We start from the raw sequence: 17,948 nt of genomic DNA, 5'->3' as shown, positions 1-17,948 counted from the left end.
TTTTCTTTGTTCTTTAAAGCTTTTCAGTTGGCTTGACAATCATTTTGCCTGCTTTATCCATCGTTTATACTGCCATAGCAAGACCTTGGTTTGTGTATAGACAGAATATGTCTTCATTATTCCCTGAGAGCACAGTCAATTAAATTAAATAGTCAATGTCCTCATTAGTTAGGATAACCACAGTTTACAAAACAAAAGCCCTTCTCATATGTATTTATACCTGGCCAAGTTATTGACAGACTGAGAAACAGGATCAATTACTCTGTGAATTATGACTAAATGTTGTGGCAGAGAACTGGGTATGAATCATTCATTATTTGCAGTAGGTCTGGGAACCAGGGGTGGTTGTACGATGGTCGAAATGTAAAAACGACAGCTTGCTGAGCAGAGAGCAACACAGCTGAGAGCCTGTTGGCCTGGAAGGACTCTCTTCCGGTCTCTGTGCCCAGGGAAAAAAACTCTTGGACCCTAGATCAGGAAACACGCCAAGGGATCACCGCAGCTAAGCCAAAATCAGGGATGTGTTGTTGGCAAAAATGTCTACAGTTACTCTGTGCATTTTCTCCGTTTCTGTATTTAATTTATTTCTGAAAACAACACCCAGTGATTTTGCTAAAGGTCACAGAGCCACAGGTTTGATGGGTAATTATAACTTGCGTACAAAGAGAGCTTCCTATTAGGAACAAGTGGTGCCTGTAAGACAGCATCGGAGCCAGGGACCCAGAAATGCTTGATTCTGCTCTGCTCACCCAAAGGCTCTGTCACCCAGGCTGGAGTGTAATGGCGTGATCACAGCTCACTCAGCCTTGATCTCCCGGGTTCAGGTAATCCTCCTGCCTCAGCCTCCCAAGTAGCTGGGACTACAGACATATGCTACCTTGTCCAGCTAAATTTGTTTGATTTTTAGTAGAGACCAGGTCTTGTTAGGTTGCCCAGGCTGGTCTTGAACTTCTGAGCTCAAGCGATCCTCCTGCCTCAGTCTGTCAAAATTGGGATTGCAGACAAAAGCCACCACACCTGGCCTTTCTTACATTTTCTACTGTTTATCAGGTGCGTCCTGATTTCTATGTAGAATTAGAAGATGGGAGGACTGTCTTGGGTCTGAGTTTATTCACTATCTTCAGAACATACTGTATGGGTAATATGAATGCATCTGTACACCAACATTGAGGATACAGGTGTGCCTATTATATAATGCAGATGGTACTTATATGTGTGTGTGTATGACACTGTATATTGTGGATACACACATATACTGATATGCACCCAATATTAGGATTTGCTGAAAATTTCCAACTGCTATTAAAGATCTTAGATTTTCCCAAATATCAAAAATGGTTTGCTTTGTTTGCATACAGTCTTACTCCATTTGAGTTGCTATAACAAAGTACTGTAGACAGGGTGGCTTATAAACAACAGAAATTTAATTCCCATCTCTTTGAAGCCTGGAAGTCTGGGATCAGGGTTCCAGCATGGTTAAGTTCTGGTGAGAGGCCCTCTTTCAGGCTGCAGACGATTGACTTCTTCTTGTATTCCCGCATGGAAGAAAGAGGGCAAGGCGGGGTCTCTGGGGCTTCTTTATGAGGGTACTAATCCGCTTCATGGGGGCCCCACCTTCATGACCTGATCACCTCCCAAAGGCCCCACCTTCTAATGCCATCACCTTGGGAGTTAGACTTGCAACCTATGAATTCTGGGGGGACAAAAACATCTCCAACCATTGCACATACCTTCTCTAATACATTTATAAAACTTTATAATTACTTCGCTTTTCCATAAAATTAAGGAACTCACATCTTTGATTTTAAAATGTAAACATAAAAGCCCCATTTGATAATGAGTTCCTTGGTGTCCAATTTTATTTGTAAATAAAAAGGATACACAGGTTTTCTGGGGATGTGTATGTGTGTGTGCAGAGGTGGATAGGTATGTGTGCACAGACATGAATGTGTGTGTGTGTTGTGGGTAGGGGCCTATATTAGTCCACAGAGTAACTGTCCAGTCACACAAAACACCTTTCTCTTTACTTTAAACTAGATTGACCAGTGACCATGAGCTAAAGGTCTCAGCTTGGCATAGCTTTCTTTCTCTAGTGTGTTAGACACACGCCACACACACACACACACATGCACACACACACAACCCTACCTGATATTCTTTAGATTCCTGTCTCAGAAAGAAATGAAACCTTCCTTGCACTCATTACATTTCTTAAACTCTTATGGGTTACCCAAACCAAAGGTAATTAAGGGATAAATGAGATGGAAGAAACAGTTGGAAATAAATGGGATATCTGGAGATTGGTAGATATTAGATTACATCCAGCAGAGCCTGAAAGAATGAACATTGCAATTTAATAAGAAGATTCAGAAAGGTTGTTTAGTATTAATATTGACAGCTTGAAAGATAGATTTGCTCAACAAAGGAGAAGCTGACCCAATTATGATTAACAAATACTGTTCACTAAAATCAGAAATATTGGACATAGACTGGATGAGACATAAGAATTATGGCTGGTGTTACAGAGTTAATGGAAATGCCCTCAGACCTCAGATGACATTATTAAATGGATAGGATGAGATGTGCCAGTCATCTGGGTTTGAGCCAAACTAAGACTTGGTGCTGGGGGAAGGGATATCTTCCTTTTAACTCTGGTTCTGACATCCTGAAAAGTCTCAAGACTGTTGAAAGGGTCTCGGAATTAATTACTTTGGACATGTGTATGCCCAACATCACCAGTGCAGGCTTTGGTTTAGAGGCTACCGAACTGTCATCTTCATCCAGAGAATGATTTTTATAAAAAAGATGTTGGAAAATTACAGCCACTGAATAGAACATATGGAAGTCCATGAGAGAAATAGTGGAATATTTTAGGCAGGATGGATGAGGTCTGCTTTGACTCTAAAAATAATCTCAATTCAAACTGATGTAAGAAAACATTTAAAGTTGATGGTGTCCAACAAACCCTAGATTCTTCTGGGAAATTAAATTTGTCTAGGTAGCTCATTAATCTGAGTCTAGATAACATTGGCATATGCAAAGTCTTGAGACTGTTGAAAGGGTTCAAAAAGGGAAAAAATGTGATGTGATGTTTTAGCCTCCAACAAAATAAAAGATAACCTGAAGACATTTGGAAAAAGAAATTAAGAGTTAAGATTTTTGCTATTTTTGAAAAACCAAAGAAAAAAAACTGTAGGATGTGTTTGGAATGTCATGGGAAAATACACGATAAAACTCTCAAACCTCACTGAGAGTTACTTGTCTATTTTTCAAATCTGACTTTCCAGCAAGTATCTATCTGTCTTCAAAGTTTCCCTAAACAGTGTCTATTAATACTAGTAATTTAGCTTGCAGCTTTGACCTTCATCTCAATGGCCATATCTTTATTAAAACACTGCATACTATGTGCCAGGTACAGAGCAAAGTCCTTGCTCACATAGAGCTCGTATCCCAGCAGACAGACAATGTGGAAACAAAGGAATAGAAGTACATGGTGTATCATCTGAGAGGAAGCTGTGGAAAAACATCAAGCGGAGGGAGGGCCAAGGGAGGTTGCTATTTTGGGTGGGTAATCAGTAAGGCCTTTCCTCCCAGGCAGCAACTGAGCAGTCTCGAAGGGTATGAGTGAGCCAAACCACCTGGGACTACAAAAGTGATGCAGACAGGAGGATTCGGCAAAGGCCTGGAGAAGGCAGAAGGCAGGAGGCAGGAGTGATGCAATTATGTTAACCTGTGGTTGCTCTCTGTTGGGTTAGCTCCTATCAGTTTTGTAATTAGGTGTGGGGTGATGATGGGCATATTCTTGGAATACGCCATTGCTCACTTTATTTTTGTTCTTTTTCCTCCATTTCCCCCCCCACTTCCCTTCCCTTCCTCTTCCCCTTCCCCTTCCTCTTCCTTCCCTCCCTCCCTCCCTCCCTCCCTCCTTCCTTCCTTCCTTCCTTCTTTCCTTCCCTCCCTCCCTTGTTCCTTCCTTCCTTCCTTCCTTCCTTCCTTCCTTCCTTATTTCTCACTCTCCTTCCCTTCCTCCTTCCCTTCTTCCTTCCTTCCTCCCTTCCTCTCTTCCTCCCTTCCTCCCTTCCTCCCTTCTTCCCTTCTTCCCTTCCTCCCTTTCTCCCTCTCTTTTTTGTCTTTCGCTTTCCATTGCTTGCTTTTTGAACGTTATCCTCCAATTACTTTTCATCACCCCTTTTAATTACTTACAAACCCAGAAATCTCTGACCTGGCTATTCCACTGCCTTCTGGTTTTTAGCTGAATAAATGATGATTCCTGGTCATTTCTCTCCCCCTAGGTGTGTATGAGTGAGAAATTCTGCAGCACCCTGAGGAAGAAAGTTAACGATATTGAAACCCAACTACCAGCCTTGCTTGAAGCCAAAATGCATGCCATATCAGGTAACTGGCAGTGTAGGAGACGTTGAAGCTGTCCAACTAAAATAATGACAGCCACCAGTGCATCGTGTTTTGTCCTCGATGTACATTCTACTGTTATTATGTCATTCTCAGACATCTGAAAGCTTTTCTGGGAAGTTTCACTAATATGCACATAATATAGCACAAGTTGTTTATGTGAGTACCGTATTTGGGATTTCCAGTTCCTGTTTCTTGAAGAGTTTAGAGACTAAATGTACTCTGTGTGCCATATGATTCTAGCAGATGTGTATGTAGCATTGTGTATCTGTAAATACTGAATGAGGATTATTGGGTATGATCAGACCCTTCCTATAGGGGGAAGGATGATAGCATGAGACAAATTGATGTCCTCAGTTTGAAAATCTGGTCATAGAAACTTGGCGAATCCTCAAAGGATTATGCTCCCTCTTACTCTGGCAGTTAGTAAGGAATTGATTTTTCCACTAATTAGTAGCTTGAAATCAAGAGTCTCTGAAAACAGTATCTTATCCTATTATTAGTGCTTTCAAACACTCCTCTGTATTTGTTATTTTATTTTCACAATTTCTATATTAGGTAGATGGGAGAGAGACCGTGATCCGAATGGACTGATGGGGAGGTTGAGGCCGTGGGATGTGTCCTTTGGTTAAGGTCACTCAATTAGCTAAGCAGTGGCAGGTCTGGGGCTAAAGTCCAGGCCCTCTCTCGGTGTATTATATATGGATTTTTAACCCAGTTACGTAATGACAGCTTCAAAAAGTTTTCTGAGTTTTATAGGTTGAATGGACCCAGAGCTCATCAGCTTCAAAAGAATCATAAAAATTTAACGAAAAGTTATAATAATTACATGTATAGGTTTTAAATGGTATTTTAAGAAGGAATACAATAATTGGCAGCTTCTGCTCCTCAGATCATTAAACAACTAATGTTGGCAGCTAATGAGCAATTTGGTCCCTGGTGCAGTCACGCGTATTATTTACAACCAGTAGAACATGGCAGTGCAAATGTGGGGCTTGGCTCTTAACAACTTCACATGCCATTTACTTGAAATTATGGGCCCATTTGCTGAGAGAAAAAAAAAGAAGATTGAACACAATCTTGCTTCTGAGTTAGGGTTTTTGCCTTTCTTAATCAATATATCTTTCCCAGGAATACAGGTGGATGAGTCTGTATTAAGCCCAAGGGAAGAAATGTATAGTTCAGGCAGCAGAGATAGCCTCACTCCAGTGTGAACAATCTCTCTTCAGACTCCAGGGAAAATGCCTAAGATGGTATATTGCATATGGGGCAGGTTTCCTGTTTTAGCTCTTTGGTCAGCTGAGAAAATTGGTGAGGCCTGATCTGCTGAAGGATGACCTGAATTAACCCTCCTGGTAACTGACCTTTTGACCTCACTATTTTCCGATTGCTCTGTATGCTCTTTGGTGGATGGGCCTTTCAGTCAGTGGGCTGTCCCCATGGGTGATACTAGTGATAAGGTGGTCAACATTTTTTTGCAACTCCTGCATATAATGCTATTTCTGTTTCCTCCTATTTCAATACCTTCAGAATGGGCAAACCCTCACTCCATTAAGTAAGATTCTTAAAAGCCCTATTGAATAGAGAGGATCTTAAGGGAGGCCCTTAAGATTCTTAGGGGGTCTTTTGTCTGTCTTCAAGTTTTTATGATTCGCTCTCTTAGATTTATAGACTGATTGATATGGTTTGGCTCTGTGTCCCCACCCAAATCTCATCTCAGATTGTAATCCCCACATTCAAGGGAGGGACCTGGTGGGAGGTATTTGGATCATGAGGGCAGTTTCCCCCATACTGTTCTCATGATAGTGAGTGAGTTATCATGAGATCTGATGGTTTAACAAGTGTTTGGTAGTTCTTCCTGCATTCATTCTTGTTGCCACCTTGTGAAAAAGGTACCTTGCTTTCCCCTTGCCTTCTGCCATGATTGTAAGTTTCCTGAGGCCTTCCTAACCGTGCGGAACTGTGAATAAACTAAATCTATTTTCTTTATATATTACCCAGTCTCAGGTGGTATCTTTATAGTAGTATGAGAAAGGACTAATACATCCATCCTAACTTTGATCTATGGCCTGAGGTTCTTTCTTAATTTGAGAATTATTTGCCATTTGCAGAGAGTAGGATTAAGAAATTAGTTTCATTTTCAAACCTGGCCAGATCTAGCTCCTTTACATGTAACAGTTTATTCTTTAACTCATCTCTCTTGTCTTGCATTTCATCACAGGCAGTGACAGGAGGTCAGTGGGCACTTCTGTATTCTGTCTGGAAATCTCCTTGGATATCTAATTATAATTATTAGGGACTCTTTTTTATATTGCCTCAGTTGGTAACTGAGTGACTTTTTTGCCACTACAAGGATTTTTTTTTCTAGTTTCTAACATATTTTTCTTACTTTTTTTTATCCTTCACTGAGGCCCATGAGGCGTCTGCCTCCTACCAAGTCCCAAAACCAATGCCTCGATTTTAGGATTTTGTTACAACAGCATCCCATATCCAGATACCAAAATCTGTTTTCATTATCTACTGCTGCATAATAAAAAATAAGTCACTTTAAGACGTAGTGACTTAAAATATTACCAGTTATTTATTTTGCCCATGGAAATACAATTTGGGCAGGGCTTGGCAGGGACAGCTAGGGTGGCTCAACTGGGGCGGGAGAATCTACGCCCAAGATGGTGCATACATATGATCTGGCTGTTGAGTGCTCTGTGTGTGGGCCTCTCTATAGGCAGCTTGGCTTCCTTACAACATGGCTGCTAGGTTCTAAGAGCAAGTGTCCCAAGAGAAAGGAAATGGAAATTTCTTATTCTTAAGGTCTGAATTCAGAAACTGGTATGCATCTCTATTAATGTGTAATAAGTGGCTCCTCAAACTTCATAGCTTGAAACAACAAACCTTTATCTCTCACAGTCTCTGAGAGACAGGAGTCCAGAGTGACTTAGCTGGGTGGCTCTGACTCAAGGTCTCATAAGGTTGCTGTTAAGACACACTTAGGAGCTGCAGTCCTCTAAAGGCTTGGCTGGGGCTGAAAGATCTGCTTCCAAACTCATGCATGTGTTGTTAACAGACGGCTTCAGTTCCTTGCCACAAGAGCTGTGCCATAGGACCTCTTGCAACATAGCAGCTGATTTCCTCAGAGCCAGTGATCTGAGGGAGAAAGAGCAAATAAGACAGAAGCCACAGAGGCTGGGCGCGGTGGCTCACGCCTGTAATCCCAGCACTTTGGGAGGCCGAGGTGGGCGGATCATGAGGTCAGGAGATCGAGACCATCCTGGCTAACACGGTGAAACCCCATCTCTACTAAAAATACAAAAAATTAGCTGGGTGTTGTGGCAGGTGCCTGTAGTCCCAGCTACTTGGGAGGCTGAATAGCGTGAACCCGGGAGGTGGAGCCTGTGGTGAGCCAAGATCACGCCACTGCACTCCAGCCTGGGCAACAGAGCGAGACTCCATCTCAAGAAAAAAAAAAAAAGAAGCCACAGTTAGGCTTTGTTAGGACTTAGCCTTCAGAGTCACACAGCATCACTTCTGCTTAGTGAGTAGAAGCAAGTCACTAAGTTCAGTTCAGCCCACATGCAAGGGGAAGGAAACAGGTTTTACCCCAAAGGAGGAGTATTAAAGAATTTGGTGGCCATATTTTTATAACCACTGCAGTGTTACTTCCATTGTGTTTTATTGGTCCGGCATTCCTGGTGTGCTGATTCAAGGGAAGGGCCATTATAACAAGTCTCAGTGGGAGGTGTGTCAAGGAGTTTCAGTGCCATGCTCTAAAAAGTGCCACAGTGTTTATTGAGACAGAAGGATTTTGAGAACTGAAGACCTGGACAGAGAGCTTTTCAGTCAGAGGAAATGGCCTGTTCCATTTATTTACTGAAAAGAAAAATATCATGGAGCATCTATGAAATGTCAGATCTGGTTCTAGGCACTGAGGCTGCAGTAGAGAACAGGACAAGATCCCCCTTCCTTTTTTTTTTTTTTTTGAGACAAGGTGTTGCTGTGTTACCCAGGCTGGAGTGCAGAGGTGAGATCATAGTTCACTGCAGCCTTGAATTCCTGGGCTCAAGCCATCCTTAGCCTTAGCCTCTGGAGTCACGGGATTATCGGCATGAGCTCCTGGCTCAATGTCTCTTCTTTTTTGATAGCTGTGTTCTCCCACTGGCCACAGTGGAGTGGAGCTAGATATGCCTGGGCTGAATGTGGAGGAAAAGCTCAGCTATTTCTTCAGGAGGAGGAGTAGTCTAGATTGGCCCAGGTATAGGATTAGTATTGTGGTAGCTCTTCAGAGTTGGTTAGGACCAGGATACACAGAGCTCTGAATTGTAGGCTAAGGATAAGAGCATTTTAGGGAGCCGTTACAATGTTTTAGCGGAGTAGTGACATGATTAAAACCAGACTTTAGGAAGCGTGATCCGGCCATGTTGTACACAGAGGGATGGATGTGGTAACACCTCGGGAGTCATGGAATTAACTAGGATGTTAGAAATGGAAAAAGGAAGAAAAGTAGGCTAGTATAGGAAATCTACTACAGATAGGTAGTTATTGATTTTTGGAAGAACCATGATGATACTAATGTATCCAGTTGAGTATGGTGTAATACACATTAAGAAAAGTAATTTAGAAAGCCCATTGTTTCTCTCCGTTTTCACTGACCTGTACACACCTTAAATGTGTTTTAGTCACCTCTTTTCTTTCCATTTTCTATTTCTGTTTCAACTTTCCTGTTCAGCAGAGAATAGTTTGGTTTAAAGCAGATAGCAAAAGTGGATTCTGTTGTTACTGTCCTTCCTAGACATATCAGTCAGTTCTCAAACTGCTGTAAAGAAATACCTGAGGCTGGGTAATTTATAAAGAAAGGAGGTTTAATTGGCTCATGATTCTGCAAATTGTACAGGAAGTGTGGCAGCATCTGCTTGGCTTCTGGAGAAGCCTCAGGAAACTTACAGTCATGGCGGAAGGTGAAGGGGAAATCAGCACTTCATGTGGCCAGAGCAGGAGGAGGGGAGTGGGGGAGGTGCCACACACTTTTAAGTAGCCAGACCTTGTGATAACTCACTATTGCAACAACATCACCAAAAGGGATGGTGCTAAATCATTAATGAGAAACTGCCCCTATGATCCAATCACCTTCCACGGGGTCCCACCTCCAGCATTGAGGATTACATTTCAACATGAGACTTGGATGGGGACACAGATCCAAGCCATATCACTAGAGAAGGAAAGTACAGCCCTGAGCTCTATGCATACTGACTTAGAGGAAGAAACTCACCAGGGCAGAGAGATTTCTCAGTTTTTGAGTGCAGGGGCCATACAGTTAGTAGAGAGAAACTTGGGCTTTGGAATCTGAGAAGTGTGTGTTCAAGTGCAGCTTTATCATGACTTGGCTGAATGATCTTGGGCAAGTTATTTAACCTTTTCGGGTCTTGTTTCTTCATCTATAAAATGGAGCTAATAATAATATTACCTATCACATTAGGTTGTTGTAAGAATTAAGTGAGGTAGTGAATTAGAATAATGTGGAACATCAGTATATTAGTGCATGAGATAATAAATATATGAACGTGACGTCACTTTCCACAGAGTGAATACATGCTTAGCTAGTGATTGTTAGCCATGCATCTGAGTTGGGGGAGACCCAGCCAGGAGGTGACTCTCTGATCAGGTGTCACTCAGTGCTGCAGGTTCCCGGCCAGTGTACCTGTAGTAAAAGGGCAGCGGTGGCATCCATGCCTCTTAATCCAAGGCAGCTTTGGCCTCAGTGCCTGTGCAGTCTCCTGACTGGCCAATTAGGCTGGGCCACTTGTCAATGGGGAGGATTTGTTTTTTTGTTTGGTTTTCAGCTCCGAGTTCAAAAGCCTGGGAGACCTGCTGGCTTCTCTCCCAGACATGGGCCACATGTTATTAACCTGGGCCCTGGAGGTCTGATCAGTGTCCTGGCTGGATCCAGTGCAGTAAGAGAAGCCAAGGAGAAGAGTCTTCCAAGGCCTGGAGCAGGTCTGACCTAACTGCCCAATGTAGGAGGTTTGCCCTGGGACAAACTGAGGTCCTGCAGGGTTCAAGGGTGAAAGGCCTCTTCTCCCAGGAGGCAGCCCCAGACCCACCTTGCTGAACTGGCTGCCTGGAAAGGAAGTGAGAGTGAAGATTTCAAAAAAGACAGCTCTTTAACCTCTGTACTCTCACTGAACGCTCCCGCCCTCTGCCCAGGACTTGATGGCTTTGGCCCTGGCCCTGGGGCAGAGCGAAGGGAAAGCGTTGGTGCCCTCTAGGGCCGAGAGTGTGGCACTACAGCAAGTGTGTGGTGGATGCGGCTGACTTGTGCTCTGTGGCTACTACCCATCCCCATCAGAAACCTGGGCCTGTTTCCTTCCCTAGAATGGGGCTAGGACTTTCCAAACCACGGACCTGGAGCGATGAGAGTTGGTGTCTTGAGTCTGTGTCCGCCATCTGCATGCCGTGCCTGCCTTCCCCCTGCTGGGGGCCCTCAACCCTCCTCCAGTTCCTGTGTCTAAGGCTTAGCAACAAGCATCCTTCCTGTGTGTTGGACTGTGGGTCTGCACCATTCTGAGACACGGTCTTATATTGGGCCCTACCTCTATCGGTGCTCGTTGACCTGACTGGTATCACAGTCCTCATCTGGAACGGGGCCAGCCAAGCTCTGGCCACTCCCTTGCCCTGGGACGAAGGCTCAGCCCCTGAGGCCCGGCGAGTAGTCAAGGCTGGCTCTCTGATGCCTGGCTGCTCTGATGCTGGCATCCTGCATGCACTTCCAGCTCCAGCCTTGTCCTGCTCAAATTACCCCTCATTATTGATCTGGTCCATCTGTTGAGTCACCCTCCAATTTTTTTCTTCCACTTTGTTTAATGCCTGGCACTCAAAAGACAGCCAGTAGAAGTGTTTGTTTTTCAAAAAATGGACCGTCATTTGTTGGTTGCTGATCCCTAGAATCTGTTGTTTTCATACCTCCTTCACTTGGTAGGATTTTTGTCTCCTGCCCTGACTCCAGTGGGTATGTCTGGTTTTGAGCCCCGGTCCTCCTTCTCATCGGATCCATCCTCTGTCAGGTGATTGGAGCTGGCTGATGTTCCAGCTTCTGGACGCTGGAAGCCAGCAGCAGCAGCTGCCTGGGTGACAGCCTCGTTGTGTGTTGGCAGGCTTCTCATTCACCTTTTTTAATCAATTGGACCTGAAAATCTTGAAGCTAAACAAACACAGCCCTGCTATTTTGGCATAAGATGAAGGCCAGTCTTAAGTAGTCTATAAAAGCTGTGAAAAAAACTTTTAAAAAAGAATTATATCCAGAGCACCCAAGCTGCTTCCAGATGCAGAGGCAGCCCTGCATTTAGTAATAGGCTTGCTGGAATCTCTTTAAAATGGTAGATGTTGGCCATCTTTTTCTTTTTTCTTTGCATTCCCGACAGAAGGACTTCCAATGTATGGCCCCGGTGTTATTCCCTGTGTGTTTCAGAGAAGCTCTAAATTCCTGTAGCCATCAGACTTGGGTTTTTCACTCAGACTGCATGTTAGGATCATCTGGGGAAATTTAAAAATACTGGTACCCAGGCAGCACCAAATTCCTTCGGTCAGAATATCTAGGGATTGTTCCTGAATATGGGAACCTTCATAAATAGTTTCCAGGTGGTTTTAATGTCCTGCGAGGGCTAGAACCACCGTACCAGTGACAGGAGAGCTGGCCTGCCCTGCTTACTGCTGGCAGATGGACTCTTGAGTCACATCTTTGCACACCCAGAAGTTCCAGGCCCAACGTGCACCGTGGGTAAGTAGCTGCAATGGCAACCTGGCCTTGGCCTGGAAGCACATCTTGTAGGATTGCTGATCTTACTCTCCCCTGGCCTTCTCCTTGTCCTGGAAGATGTGCCTGAGGCTGAGAGACTTCCTTGTTTAATTCATCTAGCTGTCTGTTCTGAGAGCCCCCAGCTAAACTGAGGTTCCAGTCCCAGAGAAGCTAGCAACCTGCCCTAAGGAGAAATGAAGGGGAGATGGACATGGTATTTACTGTGTGCCTTTCATAGGATGCTTCTTTTACCTGGTAGATGGCCCAATGCCTAGTTGTCTGACCTGTGACCAGGGGCTCCTCACCTGGGAAACTTGTTTATGTGTCTTTGTGGCTCTTGCCTTTCCTGTGTTCAGTTTATGCCTACCTGTCCATTGCTCTGGCTCTGGGAGCCCAACCTTGTGCTCTCTTGGGCATCCCAGTTAAAACCTGGCTTGGGGCATCCCCTATTCTTCAGTTGGAAGGTGCAAATGCAATATACACCGCAGTAGGAAACAAATTCAAAAAGTGTAATTTACAGATCCTGGGAAGGGAGGGCACAGAGAGTCGGGAGGGCAGTCCTATGTCCCTGGGCCACTCCAGATAGGAATGAAGCGTCATGCAGAGAGAGAGAAACAAGGCACATGGCAACTGGCAGTGTGTATAGGGAGTAGGGCCTGGGTCACTGTAAGTTTTCAGGCAAATGTGTGAATGGCCTGTTTAAAGGAAGCAGTGGGGAAGCAGGGAGCCCAGTCTGCTAGTCAGGGGAGATGCCTCTAAGTTTTTATCTCTCGCCGCTGGCTTGAGCCATTGGGTGTGGTTTCCTTCTAATGCCTGGGCAGCTGTGTCATTCCCGTTAGAGTCACCACATGATTCTAATTACCTTAGAATTTATAGGAACCAGTTGGCAGCCCAACAAGTGGGCTCCTGTGGCCAATGAGGGAGCCTGGGGAGGGAATCTTCCCAGGACAGGCACAGACCTCTGCCTGGTTATTAGATTGGCTGTCTTTGGTCTCACCTCAGTTTGGATGTATTTTTTTTTAATCTCACCTGCCCTCTTGTTACCTGTTTCCAAGAAGCAAACAGCTCAAATAATTATTTATTTTAAAATAACATAAGATGATGTCTCTGATACTCCAAAAGCCTTTTTTTTTTTTTTTTTTTAAAAAAAGGATGGTTCTATCCAATTTGGCATTTCATTTATAGAGAATAAAAACTATCTATACCCAAAATGTATTCATTGCACACAGCTGTATTTGAATGGCAGCTTGAAATCTTCTCTCCTAACTGATGATTTTGGGGAAAATAAGAACATTTAAACAATAAACTAGATTTTCTAGATAAACACAAAATGGGTGAATTTCACACATCGAGTAATGAAAGTCGTTTTTTCCTTAAATTTAGAAACAAGGATTTAAATTTCCCTCTTCTGAATGAATGAATATTTGGCACCCACCCAATAAATATATATAATTTTAAATTTTCTTGAGGAAATATCCTTTTCTTGCATAATTAATTTAAAGGAAATTAAATTGACCATGTCAGTTGTCAAACAAGGAAAAGTAAGAATTTTGCTTATTTGTTATTAATTTTATTTACAATAGTATTTAAAGGTAACTTTGTAAAATAACCCCAATGATATAATCTAAAATAAAATAGATTGTATTTAAATCACTTTTTTATTATATACCAAGAAAAACTATTGAATGATTAAAACATTCTTAAGTGGGTTCTTAACATTGTATGGAACTGGAAAGAGCAGTTCTGATCACAGAGGCATGGGCACTGTGTTCTAAGTGGTCACTGCACTGATTCAGAACAGCAGGGGCTGGCTCTGTACTGGGGTGGGTGGGTGCTCAAGGTCAGACCTACACAGCGCTCCTGTGTCCACAGCTGCAGGGAAGCAGGAGAAATGGTGACCATGGTCCAGGAGAGGCCACTTGACATATGGCAGAAAAACAAAATTCAGGGTATGGACAGTGGCTGGGAGTGTCAACTCAATCGCTTTCTTTCTTTACTATTTTCCCTCTTTCTAAAAAAGTCTATGATTTAGATCAGTGGCTGCAGGAGGGAGACAAGAGACCCAATAAAGATGTTTTCAAAGATGATGCCTATCCGGTGTGAAAAGAAATGAAGACCTACCCAATGAGAATAAGCAAAAGCTATTATGCAGAGCTCGCTACAGCAAGGGAGTCAGACACCATCATTTGCAATTTGGCAGAGACTCAAAGGTGGGCAGACGAGTGGGAGAGCTTTATAGTGGAAAAAGGCGAAGGCTTCAGGTGTGCCCTGATTGGAGTTTATCGATGTGGGGAAGCTGGAGGCGGCTCACTAGAAGCGAACATCCTGTGTGCTTGGTTAGGGGAGCATATTTGACTTTCTCTGGTGAGTCCTAAGTTGGAATCGGGGACAAAAATTAGGGAAGCCATCAGTTATTAATCCAGTCCTGAACATTTTGGGCCAGTTGTTACAGAAGTTATTATTTAGCTTCCTGGATAATTACTAGAGAGCAATTTGGCTTTCAGCAGGTCTGACTTAGAGCAGGCCGGCTTCCGGGGTTGCTTTTTGTAGGTAGGGGTATTGTTTTCTGGGAAAATTGCTGCACCTTGTGGATCAGAGTTCCATCTTTTGCTATGGCCTGGCTGTTGTCCGATTGTATATTTAGTCAGTCACCAGGCACCACATTTTCTCAATCTGTTGGAAAGTTCTGTGTGTCCAGTGTTATCTTCCCCTTGTATTCTATGAAATATATGGCTGTCTGAAATGTTTGATGTGCAAAGCCAGCCATGGGGCTCTGCTCACAGGAAATGCTTTTGGCTATCTCAGGAAGTCATGGTGACTGGAAGAAATGCACAACCCTGACAGAAAATGGCAAATTCTAGCTGAAGGGACCTCCAGGGAGAAGGGGGTTGGGGAGGGGAGAAGTTGGCTGGGGCTCGTTGGCTGCCTCCGTTGCCCTTTGGTTCAGCCAGCCCAGGCTCACAGCGGATATCCTTGACCTGGCCAAGGGAAGGCTCTGAAAGACAAAGGTAGATCTTGATCTTGCTGAACTGTGCACTTGAGCTTGCAGTTCCTTGAAAGATCTGGTGTCACGCAAGACAGATTATATAGCACTCTACTATTTCTGGAGTTTGATCATTCGCAGCACTGGCTTTATTTCTTTTTTTCCACTAAAGGAGTATAGTTCAAATGTGGATAGGTGAAAGTAGATAATCTTAGGAGGATCGTTACAAACTGAAATGTCCATGAGTTCAGGAAAGTGCCATGTGTGTGGGGGTACCCCAGGTGAGAGGCCTGAGGATGGGGCAGGTGAAAGGGCCCATGTGGGCACAGGATTCATCCCCCCCACCCCCACCATGTACTCTCACTTTAGTGGTGATTTCTATCCAGCTATTGACTAAGTCACTTATTGACATGAGATCAGAAGAAACAAGTTCAAGTTCAGCAATCTCACATGGGATCTTAGAACTCTGAAACTTTGTGACCTTCACAAGGTTACCTCTGGGTCTAGATTTTTTAACTGGAAATCAAGGACAATCATTAAGAGACTCCCCTTCCTGGATTGTTGGGAAGATTAAATGAGACAATTCATGTAATGAGAGCATTGTAATCTCTAAATTGGATTCTCAAATAATGACCTCAGGTGAAGGAAGAACTATGCAAAATGCCCCAGGTACTATGAAGTACAGAGGGCAGTTTTTTTTTTTAAGGGATGGGGTCTTGCTCTGTTGCCCAGGCTAGAGTGCAGTGGTATAATCATGACTCACTGCCACCTCAAGCTCCTGGGCTCAAGTGATCTTCTTACCTCAGCCTCCCAAGTAGCTAGGACTAAAGGTGCATACCACCATGACTGGCTAATTTTTAAATTTTTTTGTAGAGATGGGGGTCTTGCTATGTGGCCTAGGCTGGTCCCCAACTCCTCAAGCAATCTTCCCATCTTGGCTTGCCAAAGTGCTGGGCTTACAGGTATGAGCCACCACACCTGGCTGATATTTGAATTCAGAGATGCTGAGGATAAGTAATGTTAAAACAGAGTGGGTAAAGTCAGCTTCAGCAGATGCCTAGAGATTTAAATTGTGTTATTTGCAGAATAAAATATGTTGATAAGTGCTTTAAAAAACCTATGAGAATACCCAGGTTTCATTCCCTTGTTGAAGAGCAGGCGGGCACAGGTATATTGGGATGCCATAGGTGGCATATTCTTCTCCACACACATCCTCCTGTGGCATTTAGAAAGGGCCCGTGAAAATTATGAAGATTCAGGTCACAGATCTCTGATGGGACTTTCTTCAGGTATCAGCATTGACTTTCCAAATTTTCATCACTGAGCTCCTGACCAATTTCAGAAGTCAGAGAGGTCTGCATCAAGCAAGGTCTTGGTCTAAGCCTCATGGGATTAGATCTGAGGTCAAAATGCCTATAAAATATTAATCAAGGGCATTGTAGCATTTTCTCATGGCTTGGGTTTTGATATGAATGGTCTCTTTGGGAATTCACACTCATTCTGCTCTTTTAAAATGTTCACTTTTATCACTGTGCATTTTCCCAAGCCTTATTCCTCAGGATCAAAGAAAGGGCCCAGGCTTTAATTAATGATCTCTTCTATGTTTTACCAAGGGCACTGGTCTCTAGAGCTTGCAATGGGTTGCAAGGGATTAGAGGGTGTATTTGCAGCAAAACTTTTGTACCGGCACTCGCTCTGTATATGTAGTCTCTTCCAATTTGTTTTCAGAGATCTTTTCTTTCTGACTGTTTGCAGGAGGACATGGCACGCTGTGGCATATTCTGCCTGGTGTCTCTGGAGGCATAGTTGGTGCCCATCCCACTTTTTATTAACTCTCTTGGTTGAAAACACAGCCCAGAAGACGTGTTGGGACTTCATAAGCACAGCCTAAGGAGGAACATTGGAAGATACAACATTGTACATGTGGCCACCCTGCCCCAACGCAGTCACACCTCTGTGCGGGTCCTCCCGCGAGCTCCCCAGAGCGTGGGGTCCCTTGAGGTTCTTTGTGGCATGCGGTAGGGGGCTCGATCCTCAGCTTCCTTGACTTGGCCATTGTTCAGGATGGAAATTACTGATCCAGGAAAAGTTTTATTTGAGGTTACTGTTTACAACTTGAAGCTCATGGAAGTGCAGTCTGCTCTCCTGTGGACTTTGCGAGTTTTTCCTAAACGGGTCCAACCCATCAGCTTGGCATTTGGGGCACTATTGTTTTGAAGGAACTTCCTTGTGCGTTTAGTCTCACCTCCTACCCCTTGCCCATTGCTCTCTAACCACAGTTCCTATTTCTTCTTTTGGGACTCTTATATTCTTCCCTCCAGAAATCTGCCTCAGTCTATCCTTCTGGAATAATCTCTCTTCTCCTCTGACCTCTCCTAGTATTTGCTTTTTCTTTGGAAGGCACCTTATCCCCTTTATTTTATGGTAACTTCCCGGAGAGCAGGAGCAGTACTTGTTCTCTTTTGTGTTTGTCATGTTGCTTTAAACAGTGAGAGACAAACACATGAGTCTCAATAGGGTCTTTATCCAATCATGGCATTGGAAACTATGGACTTCAGTGACAGATGATATGTGTTAGGTTTCAGAATGCCTTTAAGGTGGGAAAACATTTTGTATCATTTTCAACATTTGTATCAGTTTGAAATCTGCCTATTAAGTAACAATAAAGAAGTTAGCAACATAATTTATGTTTAAAAGGAGGTGTTCTGGGGTAATGTTCGAGTTGGAAACTTGCCCTATGGTTTACTGCACTGTGATCTTCAGCAAGAT

General features: G+C 43.6%; 1 protein-coding gene across 7 annotated transcripts in view; it reads left to right on the top strand.

Annotated features, from left to right (window-relative positions):
• The window catches only part of DISC1 (DISC1 scaffold protein), a 411,448-nt gene that overhangs the window by 174,994 nt on the left and 218,506 nt on the right, over positions 1 to 17,948 (top strand). For 2 of the 7 annotated variants that reach the window (XM_030812687.1, XM_030812676.1), the window contains exon 8: positions 4,293 to 4,395. The exons of 4 other annotated variants lie outside the window; for them this stretch is intronic. In XM_030812687.1, coding sequence (XP_030668547.1) covers positions 4,293 to 4,395 — 103 coding nt within the window. Of the gene's footprint in view, positions 1 to 4,292; positions 4,396 to 16,934; positions 17,012 to 17,948 lie in introns of those variants that run through there. One more of the 7 variants, XM_030812677.1, reaches the window with a different exon arrangement.

This window comes from Nomascus leucogenys, chromosome 5, assembly GCF_006542625.1.
Source record: "Nomascus leucogenys isolate Asia chromosome 5, Asia_NLE_v1, whole genome shotgun sequence".
NCBI classification, from domain to species: Eukaryota; Metazoa; Chordata; class Mammalia; order Primates; family Hylobatidae; genus Nomascus; species Nomascus leucogenys.
This window is presented reverse-complemented; position numbering and strand designations above follow the sequence as displayed.